This window comes from Terrapene carolina, unplaced genomic scaffold (assembly GCF_002925995.2).
Source record: "Terrapene carolina triunguis isolate 2854851 unplaced genomic scaffold, T_m_triunguis-2.0 Scaffold231, whole genome shotgun sequence".
In the NCBI taxonomy this organism is placed as follows: domain Eukaryota; kingdom Metazoa; phylum Chordata; order Testudines; family Emydidae; genus Terrapene; species Terrapene triunguis.
Window position 1 is genome coordinate 17,674,608 of NW_020664582.1, and position 17,991 is coordinate 17,692,598.

Sequence of the window (17,991 nt, forward strand, 5' to 3'; positions counted from 1 at the left end):
ATATAGCCAGTCCTGGGAGAGCAATTCCTTCCTGAGCCCAGCTGGAGGCCAGCCTACGCCCTGGAGCATGTGGGTTGAAAGCCGTTATCGGTTAGAGCCTCGCTCCCACCATCACAGATGCTGTTCCAGCTTCCGACAGGCCACCCGCCTTCCCTCAGGGGCTGCTCGGCTCTTGGGGCCTTCTCTCAACTCTCTGGGCCCAGGGGCCTCCTCCAGCCTCCGCCCCCAAGGTTCACACAGCGCAGCGTTCTGCCTCCAGCGCGGGCTGGACTGCTGCTGCGCCCGTCCCCGCACTGGCTCCCATGTGCCCCTGACTCCGGGCTCAGGGGCTGCGTCAACAACCATGAGTCACACAAGGCTATTTCCGATTGCCCGGCCCTGCGGTTCTCCAGGCACCGGGACCCCGGTCCCTCCTGCTGACCCCCCCGCATATTCCCAGGGCGACGCCGACAGCCCCTCACCTGCCGCTGCTCCAGTTCAGAGCTGGAGTCTAACACTGCACAGTGGAGCAGGGCTCTGAACTCGGCCCCTCGCCTGGGTTTTGGCTCCGCTCCCCCCTTCCCGGCAGCACTGCCCCCTCCCCCAGCTCCCCAGGGGCTGGCCAGTACAGCCACTTTCCCAGGGAGCAGGCAGACTGCGGCTAAGCACACAGACCCTGCAGAGCAGCAGGGAGGAGCTGGCCAGGCATGGGGTGGGGGAAACGGCGCTGGGAGCCAACCCCAGGCTTTCGAATTAATGCCCTACCAGGTCCTGAGCGGCTGGCTCAGGGCAGCCAGCCCCAGCTCACTGCTCCTCTGGTGCCACGTGAAGTGAGTTTGACGGGTCTCAGGCCATGACCACACACCCACTGCAAGTACCAGGCTCAGCAGAGCGGCCAGGAGACTCAACTCCCCTTCTGCCCCTCCAGGGCCAAGCCGAGGCCCCACAGCAGGGGATGCTGGCCCTGCCCCTCCCCTGGGGAGACACTGCTCTGCAGTTCGGGGACAGCGGGTCCAGCGTGAGGGCAGCTGAACGCTCAGCAGCTCATCACCGGGGGGCACAGGGACCAGCCCTAGGAAAGCGCTGGGGAATCCCAATGCTGCAGTGATCCATAGGCTGGAAAGAGCAGGTCGGGGTAAGCTACCGCGCTGGACTCGTGTTTCGGGCTCTGCCCAGGAACTGGGAGCCGGCCTCCTGGCACTTGCACAGCGGCACGCCCCCGGGGCAGCTGGCTGGCTCCTGACAAGCCGAGCACACCCGCTGCGGCTCCTCGCCCCACCCTCTGCCAACGCCGCATGGAGAGGAGCTGCTTGTGCCATGCGCCCCCCGTCCCCGTCCCCGTCCTGCGGTTGATTTACTGCAGCAGGTTTGCAGGGTCCCCACTAAGGGCACAGGCCTGCCTGAGCAAACCCGCCCACGCCGGGGGCTGGCCACAGGGCCGCTCAGCCCCTCCCCTGGAGTGCCTGGAACTGGGGGTTGGTTTTAACCTGGGCTTTGGGGGCGGGGATGGGACTGGAAGTTACCTCCCCTCCCTGCCAGCTCCTGGGCTCCACTCAGCCCCACCCTGTGGAAGGAGCAAGGATCAGAGGCCTGGTGGAGCCCGACAGTTGGGCACAGCTCCACCAACACCCTGTCACTGCGACACCCGACAGGACTCGACAAACGCCTGCAGGGCCGTGAGCCACTGACCCTGCAGGGGGGCGGCCCGTGGGCACCACTCCATCTAGGGAAGCCGTGTTGGACCGTCCAGCGGCTCGGCACGAGCCCCCACAAGCCCCTAACCCAGCCCAGATTAATACGAGTCCTTAACACAAAACCCACGACGCCCCCCTCCCCCGCAGAGCCGTTACCCTGCGTGGGGGAGTGCCATCCTCCAACAACTTCACTGGTGCTGTTGCTTCTCCATGGGCTGTGCCCAGATACCAGGGCAGCGGCACTGGAGGGATTAACGTGGGGCGGGCTGCCTGGCAGGGGTTGGTCTGACAGAGCTTTCCACGCTGGTACTACAGTCCCGGCCACTGCTGACCTAGGACCCAGCCCCCTCGCCACCTCCCAGTGCTTACAAGAGCAGAGGGGTGCTGTGGCACAACCCGAAGGGAACCAGGGCGCGGCTCCAGCCAGCCAGCGGGGTCACTGATCCCACAGCCAAGGTCCCCTCCCTGAATGCGCCTCCGGCCCCTTGCCAGGGGGCCCAGCACTTGGCATCACAGCTGGAGACAGTCTCCATGGTAACCGGGACACAGCCTACATCAGGACTGAAGCCAGCACCCTCAGCTGCACCCCAGAAGAGCTGGGGGCACACTGGCCACTCCCCCTTTCCTGCAGCTCCTGACACCCCCATGTGCTAGCCAGGGACATGTGCTGGGGATGCAACAAAGCCCCCCATCCTCCTTACCCAACCAAGAGGAGACAGTTGCCCTGGCAACCCCGGTTGCTATAACAGCAGCACTGGTGACTGAAGGCAGCAGCAGAGCCGGGAAGGGCTGAGCTCTGCACGGATTACACAGGGGGGGCCCTGGGTGGGACCATGACCACCTGTGCAGGCTCAGCCCTGGTCCCAGCAGAAAGGCAGCAAGTCTCCGCCCTCCCCTGGCGAGGTCTGCGGACAAAGGCCTGGCCAAGAGCTGGGCCTTGGCATCGCCGCTGGACCCTTCACCTGCCAGCAGCAACACCAGCCCCACCAGGGAGCAGGGCCGTGCTGCAGGGGGGTGGGAGAGGGCAGACTGGGGAGGGAGCTCCTGGAAACCACCAGCCATCCCCCTCCAGTGCCCAGTCACCCTGGTGCTCTCAGCTCTGTGCGCTGAGCTGGCATCCACCCCGGGGCACACAGAGGTGACGGGGCAGGGGACACACTCCGTGAAGCAAACAGACGCCATGGGGAGCATCCCCTCTCACATGGGGAGCTGCCAGCCCCCCATTCCTCTGCACCCACGGGTGGCACAGCCAGCTCCTGCCAGGAGCATCGTTACAGCCGGGTCAGACAGGAAGGAAACAATTCGAGCCCGGGGAGTCACCCAGCACCCTCCAGCCACCTAACCTGGCTTCCCCGCCGGCCTGGCCTCTCCTACTCCCGGCCCCTTCCGCCCTCACAGCCCAGCACACTTGCTTGCCAAGAACAGGTCTGGGCCCAGGCTGCCACAGAGCCCGCCAGTACAAGGAGAGCCCCGACCCGCCACAGCCGCCTGGCCTGGCCAGGCCAGATCTCTGTGCCAGCCTGGTCCCGCTTCGCCCCTCAACCCCACAGGGCTCAGGCTCTTCAGGGCGGGCACCCAGAACACCTTCCATTCAGCCTGAGCCCAGGCATCCACCGCCCGAGCGCAGCCGGCCAGGCAGCCAGCTTCGGAGCCGGAATCCGACAGAACCGCGGCGCGCCAGACAGAAAAACAAACCCACCCGCTGGATGTTCCCCATCTGCTGGGCTCTGCCAGCGACACAGCGCCCGCGGGAGAGGCCTGGCAGCACTGAGCCGGCTGCGCCACGGGCCCTCGGCTGGGCCATTCCCAGACAGGCAAGGGGAGGCCAGGCTCACGCGGCTGCCGCTCAGAGAAAAGCATCAGGCTCATTACAGCCCTGAGAGCTGCTCTGACACGGGCAGGCTGGCCCCAGGCCAGGGAGACACAGACTCTCCAGCCCCCCCGAAGCCCCCCGCAGCCTTACCTGGACCTGCCCCTTGCCCATGATCTTATCCACAATCTCATTGTTGTCCTTGTTGAGCTTGGTCTTGTCGTAGCACTTCTCGTAGCACAGGATGCGCAGTGACTGTGAGCCCTCCAGCTCGATCTCGAACTCCTGGGGAGCCAGAGGGACGCAGCTGAGCCCATGCCAGGGGCAGAGAGCAACCCTGAGCCACATCCAGCAGGGGCGGGCACTAGCGCCTGGGCTCTGAGCGCACGGCGCTTCAGCCTCATGCTGCACCGGCCGGGCCCTGGGTTCAAGAGAGACCCGGGGGCCGCGCGTCGGGGAGCAATGGCCTGGGGGAGGAGAGGAAAGCCCGGGACTCGACTAGCAGGGGCAGGGCTACAGGTCGGATTGAGGGGTACCAGCGGAGCAGGGGGTGGCAGCCTAGAGCTGGAACGGGGGTGCTGTCTGTTCCCTGGCTCTAGCATGATCCCCTCAGTCCCCTAGCAGCGAACTCACCTCGTTCCACTGGGGCTCTGTCGTGTCCCGGAAAACCCTGGTCTTTGCTTTGCTGACAAAGTACCCGAAGGAGTCCACTTCCAGCGTGCAGTAGAGGTCTGGGGAGAGGAGACGAGTCAGGGGGCTCTAGGGATTCATGCCCGGCTCATACGGGCCCTTGGCAGAGTCCCCAGCCCACAGTCCTTCCCCAGCCAGGGCCCGATAGCCTCGGGGTGCCCATCCGTTAGGACAGAGGCCATCATGAATGCAGGGAGGGCAGGCAACCCACCCCCCAGCAGGAGGGGTCTCTCCCCTCTCCAGCGGGGCTCTGCACCCCTGGGTGGGCACAGCCGGGCCCCAGGGCTGGGGCTAGGCCCCGCTCACAGCCAAGCCCCAGCAGCACAGAGCTGGCACTCACTGGCAGACTGTTTGAATCCCTTGGCAGAGTGGACGATCACATGCAGGAAGCCGTAGAGTCCCGGGGATTCGTCATCTGCGGCAGAGAGAAGCACAAGGGTACGTTAGGGCTCACAGCCCTGGCAGGCCCATAGTCTGGGCCCATTGCCGCGGGCACCGGGAGCCCCAGCCCCAGCCTTTCACCTCTGCAGTCGAGCTGAGGTGCCGGGCTCACAAACCAGGGCAGCATCTCAGCCTTCACTCACCTCCCTAGCCCCGCGGCCCAGCAGGGGGTTGCAGGTCAGGAGTGAGGGGTGTGTACAGGGCACGTTCGCTGCCAGGGTAATGCAATGCCAGCTACTCCCATCCCGGCAGCGAGCGGCGTCCCCCCGGAGGGCAGCCCACCGCACCTGTCCCAGCCGGGATGCCCAGGGTTCAGTCACTGGGCACCTCTGGAACTGGCTTCCCAGCATCACCAGTCAAACCTACCCAGCGAGAGACCTGCAGACGGGACAGCTGCCCTGTGCCCGGATCTCTGCCACGGACAGCAGAGACCAGCTTCGCCTCGTGCTCTCGCGGGGGGTAGGAGATCAGATACTCACACTGCGCAGCAGGGACCCCTGTGGCCATGAGAGGGGATTCCAGGTGGGGTGTCAGGGCTCTCCGAGCCGGTGTGCAAGGGAGGGGGTCACCGTGCCCGCCCAGCTGCCTGAGCCCCCAGGTTAGCACCCCTCCCTGCCGGATGGGCACGTGGTGCCATGGGGGCTCTTGCCCAGCAAGGCTGTCCCAAGCCAGGCCAGCTGGTTGGCTCTCACAGCGCCACCTAGTGGCACACACACTCCACAACCATCTGAGCCTCAGCCGCACCGAGCGGGAGCGAACAACCCTGGCATCAGAGCCCTGGGTGCTCTAAAGACCCTGAGCCGCCCAGCCTCGCCCAGGGGGCAGGGACTGTTACCCCGAGGCCCAGCAGGACCTGCCACAGAACCCAGGAGTCCTGCCCCCCAGTGCATGGCTGGGCACTTATCCCCCTACCTGGGGGATCTTGGCTCGGAGCTGAGCTGACGCCAGCAGGCAGGAGCGTGAGCTGGCCCCACGCGCCTGCCCCTAGGGGATTTACGGCGTGCGCTCTGGCACGCTCCGCGGGGGAGCAGAGCCAGCCCTGCAGCGTGCTGGCCTGAGCCACTCACCGTCCTTGTTGCTGGTGACGGGGATGTTGTGGACGGTGCGCAGTTTGAAGCAGGACCCCGTGAGCACCTGCAGCTCCACCGAGCTCAGCACGAAGGCCTGGAGGTCTGTGGGAGCACAGAGGGGGTGGTGAGCGGCTGCGGCCAGGGGTTCACATGTGCTGCCGCTGGCTGCATGCGCCACGGGACCTCCCAAGGGGCAGCCCGGAAAGGCCACGGGCACGGTGGGGCCCCACACTGCTACAGGGAGGCGGCATGCCTGGACCCCTGGCAGGAATGGCTTCGCAGCAGCGAGCCCGAGCCCCAAGGACGCCCCCAGGGAGCCCTCAGAGACAGGCTCCTCCCGCAGGGCCTCACCCTTCTTCTGCAGCTTCTGGATGGCCTCCCTCCACTCCGACCGCTCGTAGTCCGAGGAGAGCAGGAACAGGTAGCTCTGAAAGGGACAGGACGGCATCAGGGCAGCTGCCTGGACTGGGACCGACTGAGCAAGCCGAGGCCCCCGGTGCCACAGGAGGTACCGGGCATCCCCAGACAGGCCATGGCGGGGAGAGATCCCAGCCTGCACAGAGCAGCTTGGCCAGCCGGAGGGGAGCGCAAGAGACGCTGCCCGGTGTGGTCAGCGTGCATCGCCCCGCTCAGCGCCCAAGGGCAGAGCCCTGGCCCCGCACGGACACCCCACTCCCACCGAGGGAGGGAAGTGCCTGCGAGGATGGCAGTCTGCAGGGCAGAGGGACCAGGCACGAGCGGCACATCCCACAGCGGCCGGACGAGGGAGCACAGTCCTGGCCAGGCCAGCTCTCCACCCTCCCCAAGCCCCACCAGCGACTCTGTGAGCCGGGCGGCCGGCAGGCCCCTACCTTCCCGTTGCGGTTGTGGATGCGGAAGGGGATGGTGGGGGAGTTCAGGAGCAGCCAGAACTCGTTTTCAAACATCTTCTTCTTGAGGCGCTCGATGGCTCGGCTCTGCCCCTTGCCAGCTTTCTGCGGGGGGAAAGCAAGAAGGTGGGAGCCAGCCGGAGCCGCCCCAGGCAGCGAGCGGGACCCACAATCCACACAGGAGTCCCTCTGCCTCCCCCAGTGCCAGCCAGGGGAGGAGACAGGGAGGTGCCAATGGGGCACAGCAGGCCCATGCCCTGCCCCGGGCACAGGGTACTGGCTCTCAGCTTAGGGAACTGGCCATGTCCCTTCAGCAGGGGGGAGCCCCCCCCCCCCCCGAGCAGAAGTAGGTACAAGAGCTCCCTCCCTGGGCACAGGCGCAGCCCCCCAGCACCGCACACCAGCGAGCCCAGTCCCCCGGCTCACCTCCTTCTGCACCTCGCTCTTGATGGCTGAGATCTTCATCTTCATGTCCTCCAGCTCGTGGTCCGGGATGGTGTGCACCTGCGGGCAGGGCTCCGACTCCTCGGGGGCAGGGAACACCAGGTCGGCCAGCGGCACGTACCACTTGCAGTCATACTGCTGGTGCTTCCTGCAGCGACAGGCCCGGGTTGAGCCCACGACCCCAGCACACCTTGCTGTGCCCGGAGCCCCAGGCCACCCAGCCGCTCCCTGCAGCTCGCACGGCTCTGCCCCTTGAGGGCAGGTCTACCCAGCGCCAGAGATTTCCCACCTCCATGCCCCTCCCCGCAGGGGGAAGGACCCGCCCCATGTCCAGGCGCAGACTAGCCCCTCGGCCCAGCCCCGCAGCCTCTGCTCCAGGCAGCACAGCATGGGCCACCCCGGCACTCGGAGGGTGCTGCCCCCTCCTCAGCAGTCTCCCCCCGCCCAGGGCGGCACCCGCCTTACCCCACCGCCGTCTTCTTCAGTTTGGCGCAGAGGAGGACGTCGGTGAAGAGGAAGACATGGCGCAGCTTCCGCGAGCCCTCAGACAGCTCCACCAGGAAGCCATCCTTCACCAGCTGCCGCGTCTAGGAGAGAGCCGGGCCAGCCGTGAGTGGGGCGGGCCGGGGCCCTCAGCCCACACGGCACACAGGGGCAGCCAGGCCTCCGAGCTCTACGGAGGAAGCAGCCCTGGCTTCAACCGCTCATGTCTAGTGTGTCTGAGACAAAACCCGGCTGGCCTGGAGAGAGACGGAGCCCCAAGGAGGGGCCCTGGGGGGCTGGCTGGGCTCAGGCCAGAGAGAAGAGCAGCACCGGACCCCGGATATGGGCTGCAGCTGGAGGGTCTCTTCCCAAGAGCCAGCTGAGAGCCCAAGGTTTCCCCAGCAGGGCAGGGATGCAGGGCAGCCCAGATCCAGCAAGGGCAGGCTGAAGCCAGGAACCAGCCCCATTGCTGCAGTGGGGAAGGCTCCCCCCTCTCCAGACACTGAGGGCCCCAATGGGCATGGCTAGGTGGGGGGGCTAACGGATCATACCATTAGCTGGTGAAACCCCTCCACCCCAGCCACGTCACCACCTTAATGGGTCCCAGAGGGGTTCCTGTACCACACCGGGGGGGGGGGGTTTAGCAAAACACTCCCAGCCTCCCCTCCCCCAGTAATTGGAGATGCCAGCTGGCACTGCTTGGTCCCTCAAGCCCCAGCCCCAGAGGGCGGCCCTGCTCGGGGATCGGGCCCCTGCTCACAGCCCGGCATACCATGGTGCAGCTGCCCCTCCACATAGGGGGGAAGCACATCTCCCCACTCCTCCATGGGCCACGCCCGTCTCCCCCACCCGGCCTCTGTTCCAGCTGGGAGTGGGGGCAGCTTCCCCCGGCAGCCCTGCCTCACCTCCCCCTTCGGAGTGGTGACTGCCGTCCTCCGCGGGTCGATGTCCTCATTGATGCTGGACAGGAAGTTCTGGGAGATGCGGAGGGCATCCTGCAGCAGCGGGTAGTCGGGGTGGTCGGCCGGCGTGTGTTTGAGAAGGTCCTGGAACGGAGGGGGTGACGGTGAGCAAGCCAAGGCAGAGCCAGTGAGCCCCCCCGCGGCAGGTTAGTGGCTAGGGCCACACTGGGCCCCTAGCCAGAGCTCACTGCCTAGAGACCCAGCAGCAAGCAGGGCCGCATTAGGAGCTTGGAGCAAGGCCACAAGGGGTTAATCCGCCACAGCTTCCTGCTCCCTCCCCCGCAGGACTAACCCTCAGGGTGCAAGGACCACCCCCCCCCCCATCTCGGGCAGTGCCCCCAGCAGGGACGGAGGGAAGGATGGGGGCAGCGGAGGAAGCAGGACACGAGCACAGCCTGGCACAGGAGCCCACCTGAGAGCTGGGGCGATGCCAAGGGGGGCCTTGGAGTGTGTTCCCCTGCCGCTGCCAGGGCATGGCCCCACGCCAGGACCCTGGTGGGTGGGGCTGGCAGGAAGTGGCAGGGGCGAGCCGGAGCCATACTCACATGCAGTACCAGGGTGCTCCGTGTAACACGGTCGATGGGCTTGTACAGCAGCGCTGTGGGGAGAGGTGCCAGCATCAGAAAGGTGCTGCCCCTGGCTCAGCCCCACCCCAGCCCCTCGCTGGACAGCTCCTCCCCATCCACACACGGGGTCTCCAACCATCAGCAGCTCCAAGCTCTGCCGAGCCCCCAGCCCAGCCAGTCACAGCCCACCCCGGTGCCTTGCTCAGACGCGCAGACGGCCACGCGTGTCTGCAGCACACCCACAGATGGGTTCAGTCTCCGCGTGGGCCCCAGGGGCCAGGCGGCACTCTGTGCCCCACACAGTTTTGATTCCCTGGCAGGCCGGAATTCCCGGTGCCACCGGCTGGGAACGTGGTGCGGGGCCTGGGATCTGTGGGAAGCTCGAATCAGACACAGCTCAGCCCAGGGCCGTGAGCTTTCCGCACGCTGATCTGCCAGCGCACCTCAGTGCTGACCCCGCAGCCCCTGCTGTGTCACTCCACCCCGTGCCAGGGGCTGCAGCAAGGGACTGGGAGGGTACCCGCGCTGGCTTCGCCTGTATTACCAGGGAACGCCACCACCAGGGCTAGGCGCTGTGAGAGCCCAGCCTGCTTCCCGTTCTCGCTTCTCCCCCTCGGCCAGTGGCACAGCCGCGTCAGGTTCCCCTTTTTCAGCCCGCTTCGCTCTCCACATGCAGACCTTGTCCCAGCTCAGCCCCGCCGCCCCCAAACCCATGGAGCCGTGCCATCCACGTCCCGAGCACAGAACAAGCCTTGGACTGGTCTGGCTGCCAAACTCAGCCAGGGGAACCTGGGCCTTTTTCACAACAGTCGTGTTCTCCCTGGAGCTGAGAAACCACCCAGGGACGTGCTGCCCCGGGCACTCTATGGCCCCAAATCCACACCACCTCCGGGAGTTCCAGGTCCTTTCACCCAGTTACCGCACTGGCCCCAGAGCTCCCGCACCAGCCACTCCGGTTCCCTCCCTGAGACCCACCGGAACCAGGCGGGGAACTGACCGACCTGGCAGAGTTCCCGCTGTTACCAGTGGCGTGCTGGCTCGTGGGAACAGGAGAGCTCTGTGCACTGCTCCCACGAGCCAGGACGTGGCTGGTTGCACTGGGACCTCAGCCGTTTCCGGACAGAATGGGACGGTGCAGGCAGCTGCTGCCCCTGAGTTACGACCCAACCCCTAAGGGGGAGGCGGGGACCTGCCCCTGCAACCTGCACACCCCCTTGGGGCTCAGCGTTCACTGGAGAGCCTCTCAAGAGCCTGATCCTCCCCACACCGTGTGAGGGCCCTGGAGGGCTCCAAGCCCTTGTGCATTTCACTCTTAGAAGAGATGTGCGCACGCAACTCCCACAAACCCCTCCCGGCCCCTTCCCAGCACAGCCCGGCAGGTGACTTGCATGACTCCCCAGTCTATTTATACCCTGAGCAGATGCAACTGCATTCTCCCTTCCCCACAACCCACTTCCCCCGGCCCAGAGCACGTGGAGAACACGCTCGGAGCTGCCCGAGGAGAAGGAAACCTGCTCCCCTTTCCTGAGGCACTAGGACGTGGACACCTGACCAGCCAGCAGGGCTGGGGAGCTCGGGCTGCTCCCAGCCCCTGGGACAAGGACTCCACGCCAGGTGAGCGTGACCTCTGCAGAGGGAGGTGTAATGAGGTGCTGGCCCTCCCAGGCAGCTGTGCCCCCACCTCTCCAACAGCAGGAAGCCCAAGCACGGTGGGGTGTGGGGAAGATGTAATGCACACAGCCAGCGAGGCGCCCCCTCCCCCCCCACGGCACCCACTGGCTGGGGGAAATGGGGGCCAAGAGCTGGGGGCGAGCGGCTCGTCTCCCCTGGACTCGCAACATGCCGAGCCCAGGGCTGGCACATTAAAGCCCCCGCTGGCCCAGCCGCTCCCCTCCCAGCCTCCCGCAGCTCAGCAGCAACAATGGACCCGCCTGTTGTCACGGTGAGGCAGCCCCTCCATTGGAGGTGATCAGGGAGGGGTGTGTACTGTGTCCACCACCTAAAGAAAAGAGCACCAGGCCAGGCAGGAGCCAGATCCCAACCAGGAGCAGGCACTGGGGAGTGGGACAGGTACCACGCCCCCCCCGGACTCAGAGCCCCCACTGCCAGCCCCGCTCGGCACTAGCCCCACGCGAAGGTCAGACGTTCACTGAGCGTTTCATGAGCACATGCTGGCTGGGACAGCCCAAGCCAAGACAATGGGACCTGCCCAGCCTGGCACAGACCCACCCCGCTGTGCCAGGGCGCCATGGGACCCTCCCCAACTCCTTCCCTCTGCCCTCCACCTCGCCAGCCCCTTGGGCTCAGTGATGATTTCACAAGCCTGACCGAGGGGTTCTGGCTTCTCCCCGACACCCCCAGGTGCACCCCATCCTCCCCTCGCTGCTGCCGCTCCCGGGAACAAGGCTGCACGTGCCCTGGTGGAGCACAATCAACGCGGCCCTTCACCGCCCAGAACAAAGAAACTACCAACTTCAGGCAGCAGAGCACGGCACCAGAGGGAGAAACCCCCCAGCACAGATCCCCAGGCCCGGCAGCACTGCTCCCAGGGGCGACACGCGCCGAGAACACCCCCGACCGGGCTGCCTGTCTGTCCAAGGTGGGCGGGACCCTGCGGAAGCCAGGCCAAATTCCCCCTCGGAGTCACGGCGCCCCCAGCGGCTCTGCCCCACGCCCCGACTCACCATAGGTGCAGTTACAGCAGAGCCGGACGATGAGGAGGATCTCCATGGCAGCCCCGGCTCCGCACGGCCATTGTGACCGGCTCCCTGCCTCCCCTCGGCAGCTCAGCCCGGCTGCAGCCCGGCATCAGCACCTCAGCGAAGCAGGGGGAGGGGAGGGGGCGGGGGGCTGCCAGACGACGCTAGCATCCTAACGAGGGGAGCACCGGCGCCGCGCACGGGCACACAAAGGGCTTTCCGCTCGCACGCGGGAGCGGATCAATAATGCATGCGTTCAGGGCCGCAGACAAAGACGGAGAGCCCCCTCCCCACAACGCATGCACGTACCTTCCATGGTGACCGAGGTGTGGTTCTCCTTGGAGTCCTTGGGGCCCTTCACTTTCAGCTCCTGCCCACGGGAGAGAGGCTCGTTAGGAGGCTTGGAGCAGCAGCCTGGGAGGATGGGGACTTGCAGGGCCGGGGTTCTGGGTAGGTGCCTGGTCCAGCTGCCTCTGCTCTGGGGCACAACAGAACCCCCTGCCAACCACCTCGGGCTCAGGCACATGCAGGCCAGAGGTGCCCCCAGGGCAGCTCCTGCTCCGGCCCCGCGCTGCTGGATGCTACAACAGAGCCAGATCCCCCAAGTGGTAGCCAGCGCTGGCCCAGGTCAGCCGGGCCCCCAGCGCCGCTGTAGCTCCAGGGAAGGCCAAGGCAGAGGGGGAACAGCGGGAGCAGGGCTGCTCCCCACCCTGCATGGGGGTCCCGCTGCACCCCAAGTACACGCACGATGCACCCCAGGGTGAGACAGCGAGTGCCAGAGGAAATAATGAAAGACTCCCCCAGAATGCCCTGCAGCGGCCCAGTCCTGCCCCGTGCAGGAGGAGTTCAGGGTTCAAATCCAGTTCCACACTGGGAGCGACACTGGAAATCACACCTCCTAGCCAGGAGCTGGAGGGCCTGGCTCTATCAGCCAAGACCTGAGCCCTACGGCCCGGACACAGCAAGGAACAGCCCTGCGCCCTGCCCAGCCTCCGGGAGCACAGGGAGCCAGGACTCGGCAGGTCGGGACACCGCCAGGGTCTGCCATTCGCATGAGACACGGAAGGGGCACCACATCCGCTGGCAAGTGCTGCGGGGGAGTGGGCAGGTCGCTCACACGACTGCGCCAGGCTTGGCAGGCAGGGGGCCGGGTCTGCCAGAACCAAGTGGGTCCGAGCTACGTCTCAGTGAAGCCCGGCAATGGGAAAGGCCGTTGCCCACAGGCTCCCACCACTCCACCCCCAGCCGGAGTGCACCTGCGCTGGGAACAGACATTGGAGCCAGCCCAGCTCCTCCAAGGATGGCCCCAGCACAGTGCAGAGCCGGCCCAGACAAGGGAGAGCTCGTCCCCCATTCAGAGCTCCGAGGGGCTGCAGGAGGGAGCCCCCAACCCCAAAGCTCAGGCTGGGAGCAGCTCAGGCCCGTTGCTATGCCCCGAGAATGCCCAGCGGGCCCAGACGTTGCCGTGTGCGGCCTGGCATTGGCCCAGGGAGCTGCTCTCTAGGGACACCTGCCCGAGTGCCCGCAAGCTGTTGCTATGGCAGTGGGTGCCTCATGCCACTGAGCCAGTCAGTTCTCTGCACGCGTGGGCCAGTGAGCTCCCCAACCCAGCGGGCAGGGGAGGGACTCCAACCTGACCCCCGCAGAGCTCTCTGCCCAGAGCCTGCAGGTAGGGTGACCAAACAGCAAGTGTGAAAAATCGGGACGGGGTTGAGGGATTGGGGGGGGGGGGGGGGGGAATGGGCGCCCATATGAGACAAAGCCCCAAATTTCAGGACTGTCCCTATAAAGTTGGGACACGTGGTCACCCTACCTGCAGGGGACATGCTCCATCCTTGCCCCTTGCTCTGCTCACACCGGACCACAGAGAGCGGGATCAGCAGCCAGAGCCGCACTCCCACGCCAGCCAGCACAGTGGGGAGAGCAGGCTGGGTCCTGCCCCTGGGAGCCGTTCGGTGCCGCGCGAGCCCTGCACCACGCCGCCACCCAGCAAGCGTGGCCAGGCGCTGCACCAGAGGCTGCCAGCAACCCCCCCAGGGGCCGGGGAGCCCCGCCCCGCTCACCTCCGAGATCTTCTGGAACTGGTTGTTGCTCTGGCTGCATTTCTCCGCCGTCTCCAGCGCGACCTTGTAGTTATCCACGAAGGCTTTATACACGCCGAGCTGGCTGGCCTGGGGGCGAGCGGAGGAGGGGAATTACCCACAAGACCTGGCAGGACGCGCCTGGGATGGGGCCGTCTCCTTTGAACTTTGTCTTCAGCAGTTTCCATAGCAACCTGAGCAGGCAGCGCTGGTTAACGGGCAGGACGCTCGGCTGGCCCCTCTCACATGCCTGCCCAGCTGGGGCGGGCGAGCTCCTCCTGGCCCCGACACCCAGCACGCTGCCCTGGGCGGGGAGAAGGGGCGCCCAGCCGGGCGCTGTAACAGGACCCCAGGTGCGGCCTGGCCGCTGGGGTGGGCAGAAGCAGCAGGCTCCATGTGTGCCCGGCTACCCCTCCCTAGGCTGCTCCTCTCCCCAGCCTGGCTGCTTGGGGAGATCACTGACTCCCGGGGCCCCCAGAGGAGCCTGCAGGAGACACTCATGCCCACCAGCCCCTGCTGTGGGCACAGGGACCTGGGAGGTGCCCAGGCAGTGCTAGGCGAGAGCCGATTGCCAGGGGCCAGGAGCCAGCCAGGGGCAGAGTTGGAGGCCTGGGGAAGACAGCGGGGCAGGCCTTAGGCCTGGTCTGGAGCACAGCAGATGGACTCGGGCAGCAGCAGGGTGAGCGTCATCCCCACTGCCCACAGACATGCCACCGGCTGCCAAGCACGGCCCCCAGCCCCTCCCCACAGCAGCTGGTACAGGGGGCTCCCCACGGGACGGGGACAAGAGGGCCCAGGTAGAAGGGAGCTTTCTCAGCACAGCCACTAACAAACCAACCCCTGGCGCACCTGCCAGCCTGAGAACAGGCGCTCGCTGCTGCGTGAACCTACAGAGCAAACAGGAGAACCTGGAGCAATCAGCCCCTGAGCTACGGCTGCTTCCCAGGAGCCTCTGTGCCAGGGCCCGGCAGCCCTCCCACCACACAGCCGTGCCAGCTACCTAGCAGCAGCCAGTCAGAGCAGATTAAGGCACAGCTTCCCAGGCCCCAGCTCCGGAAGCCAGGCCTCTCAGCAAGCAGAGAAATCAGTTCCTAGCCCTTTGCAGTCAGGAAGTAAGATGGGACCTGTGAGCCCCGTGTAACTGACACAGCGACACCTGCCTGAGTCTGCCGAGAGCCTGCACCACCAGCTCTGAAGAGGGAAGTACTCCCCCGCTGCCAGTGTAACCGACACAGCAATGCTGGTAACTCCAAACTCCACTGGCCTGGGACCCCCACCAGCTCCTGACTGAGGCTCCGTGTGACAGGAGAGGGTCCAGTGCCCACTCCGCGCCCCCCGCCCCACCCGGGAACCAAGGAGACCTGTTGTTCTCTGGGCATGGGCTCTATGCGGTGCCAAACGAGGGGTGGAGCCACAAGGAGCCTGGATTGCCATAATCCAGCCCTGCTCATCTCCAAGCTCAGGGGGCTTTGCCCATCACCGGGGTGCTGGAAGGAGACAGACCAGAGGGAGAGTGCCCCAAGCCATCGCTCGGAGGGGCTGCTGGCCGAGCATACCCAGGGTGCGAGCCCGCTTGGGATCAGAGCAGCGACTGCAGCCTGCGCATGGCCCAACCTGGGGTGAGCTGTCGCAACAGCCACCTGGCTCAGCGGGGCCCAGACCCCCACCCAGAGGGGTTTGCAGCCACCTGCTCCTGCTCCAGAGACTCCCAAAGCCTGCTCCCTGTTCTTCCAAAGTGCGCTGGGACGGCCCAGCCAGAGCCCACAGCCCCACTCGGCTCCCCGGCACCAGGGAACAGTGAGCAGGAGGGGAGACTGCACACTGCGTGGGGCCTGCAGCCCCCTGGGCCACCCCCAGCCAGCCCACCCCAGGGCTGCCCCACACAGAGCTCTGCCTAGGCTCGCACCTGGGAAGAACACCCTGGACTCAGCTCAATCCCTCCCTTCTCCGGGCAGCGTCTCTATGGGCGAGGAGCTAGAAGACAAGCCCTGCCCACGCCCCAGATCCCAGCCCTGCCCAGCCACCTGCAGGGGAGCCGAGCTTACCAGCTTCTGGAAGAGGTGCCCCAGGGTGACCTTGCTGTCCCACTGCTGCACCTTGGGGCAGAGGCTGTCGTAGAACTCCTTGTGGATCTCGTAGATGTCCTGGATCTTGTAGAAGATGGTCTCGATCTGCTGGATGGTGAGGACAGGCTGGGAGGTGGTGGCCGTGGCCTTCAGCGGCTTCATGGGCTGCGGCGAGCAGGGGAAGCCAGCGTTAGAGCAGGAACCTGCCAGAGAGACAGGCCAGGCTCGGTGCCTGCCAAGGGGGCTGGAGCAAAGCCACAGACAGGAGCTCAAGGGCCCCCTGACTGGCATGACGTGGGACAGCTGAGAGCCGCCCTTCTCATGGCGGGATGGGGGGCAGCCCCTGGGAACTACAGGTCCCAGCATGCAGCACAGCCTGCTCCAGCCGGGGTGTTGCATGCTGGGAGGCCGCCCCCTGTGGGAAACAAGGGGTCAATGTTCAGTTCTGGCACTTGCCTGCCAGTTTGGGTCAAGCTGGGTGAGGAGTTTGCCAGGGTCAAGCCCCATGTTCCCTGGGATGGGGGAACAGCCACGCAATGGGCAATCTCAGAGCAGGAAACTCCTCGGGCTGGAACAGCAAGGGGGGCTGCAGGTCGGGAGTGAGGGGCACCGGCAGATTCGGTGGGGGGAGTCCAGGGCTGGGCTACCAGGGGCTGGTGGGTCAGGATCCAGCCACCCCTCCTCTCACAGATCTGCAGAGCCCCTTTCTAGCCAAGGCTGGTGTGGACACGGCTGGGAGCAGGAGAAGGGGGCTCGAGTCCCCCGCCCCGGCGCTGGGGCGCTGCCTGCGCCGTGCCGTGCCGTGCAGGGGCTGCAGACGGCAGTTTCGGTTTGCGTGTCCGCACAGACTTCCCTATTCCACCAGGAAGGGGAAGGCGGGACCCTGCCAGCCCTGTGCATTGCGCAACACGAGGGCGGCGGGCTCACAGGGGAAGGACCGGGTGCAAGGGCAGTGCCACCAGGAGGTGCAGGAGGGCCCAGGAAAGGGACGGCCAGGCCTGGCACAGGGTGCGACGTGGAGAGACGTCTGGCTGCCCACGAAGACGTGCCCCAGCGTACATCAGCCCTCGCCCTGCAGGGGGCGGTGGGGAACGGGCACCTATGGGTCAGCCCCCATCCCCCAGATGCAGGAGTTACATGCTTGGTCAGGCCAGGCATCCCGGTCCCTGGCACGGGGGCGGGCAGGACGCGTTTGCATTAGCAGCTCTGACCCCAGCAGCCAGGAGGGGACAGAGACCCGCACCCACCCCAGCCTCGGAGGGACTCTTCCTTCTCCACCTTGTGCTGCTGCTGGGACTCTGGTTCCCCAACCCCCAGGCAGCGGCACCCCCAGCCGCCCACCCTGCTGCCCACGAGGGGCGGGACAGGCTGCCTGGGCTGGCTCCCATTGCGAGTGGGGCTAACGTTAGAGACGCATCCCCCAGCCGGGATGCTCCCTGTTCTGAAGGGAGCTGGGGGCCGGTCTCCAGCCAGCCTAATGCCCGCTTCCCCTAGGGATTCCCGCCTGCAGAACCTGCTGCGGCCGGGGAGAGGGGAGCCCAGCACTGCTTGAGGGGGACGGGGAGAGACCCCGGGAGGGCATGGCCTCGTGCCAGGAAGCACAGGGCTCAGTGCCGGGGACTAGCCCTGGCAGAGGGGCTGGGTGCCCGCTGGGCCGTACTCACCAGCAGCAGCGCCTCCAGCTGGTTGATGTAGATCTCCTCACTGGCCAGGAAGCCCGAGAGCACCAACTTCCGCATCTCCAGCCCTTTCCCGGCATCCCGCTCGCCCTGCATGACAACAAGGAACGTCAGGGTCTAGGCGCTGCAAGGGGAACCCCCAGGATCCGCTCCCAGGGGAGGGGCTCTCCAGAGGGAGGGAGGCTGGCATGGCCAGGGAGGTGCCTGCCAGAGCCTGGTGCCAGCGGAGCAGCGTCAGCCTTGGGTGGGGTGGGAAGCCCTGGGCAGAGCTGGCTTTGCTGCCCTCCCTCCTCCCCAGCTGGCAGGGTCCCAGCTCCGTTGCTGGGGCTCCTGCGGTCTCCCCCACAGGCCTCTCACAGGGCGAGGCCCATAGCAGCCAGGTATGTAATGCTCATTGCCAGGTCTGGGCCAGCTGCCAGTGGCTCACTGAGCCCCGCCCCCCTTGGGCATGTACCAGC

At 66.3% G+C, this 17,991-nt stretch overlaps 1 protein-coding gene across 2 annotated transcripts in view; it reads right to left on the bottom strand.

Moving 5' to 3' along the window:
- ABR (ABR activator of RhoGEF and GTPase) overlaps positions 1 to 17,991 on the bottom strand; it is a 51,633-nt gene that overhangs the window by 24,224 nt on the left and 9,418 nt on the right. For both annotated transcript variants that reach the window (XM_026656634.1, XM_024218502.1), the window contains exons 2-15: positions 17,519 to 17,623; positions 15,834 to 16,019; positions 13,771 to 13,878; positions 12,017 to 12,077; positions 8,988 to 9,040; positions 8,386 to 8,526; positions 7,463 to 7,584; positions 6,980 to 7,145; positions 6,536 to 6,658; positions 6,036 to 6,111; positions 5,682 to 5,786; positions 4,514 to 4,588; positions 4,117 to 4,214; positions 3,637 to 3,768 (exon numbers count right to left, since the gene is read on the bottom strand). In XM_026656634.1, coding sequence (XP_026512419.1) covers positions 3,637 to 3,768; positions 4,117 to 4,214; positions 4,514 to 4,588; positions 5,682 to 5,786; positions 6,036 to 6,111; positions 6,536 to 6,658; positions 6,980 to 7,145; positions 7,463 to 7,584; positions 8,386 to 8,526; positions 8,988 to 9,040; positions 12,017 to 12,077; positions 13,771 to 13,878; positions 15,834 to 16,019; positions 17,519 to 17,623 — 1,551 coding nt within the window. The remainder of the gene's footprint in view (positions 1 to 3,636; positions 3,769 to 4,116; positions 4,215 to 4,513; positions 4,589 to 5,681; positions 5,787 to 6,035; positions 6,112 to 6,535; positions 6,659 to 6,979; positions 7,146 to 7,462; positions 7,585 to 8,385; positions 8,527 to 8,987; positions 9,041 to 12,016; positions 12,078 to 13,770; positions 13,879 to 15,833; positions 16,020 to 17,518; positions 17,624 to 17,991) is intronic.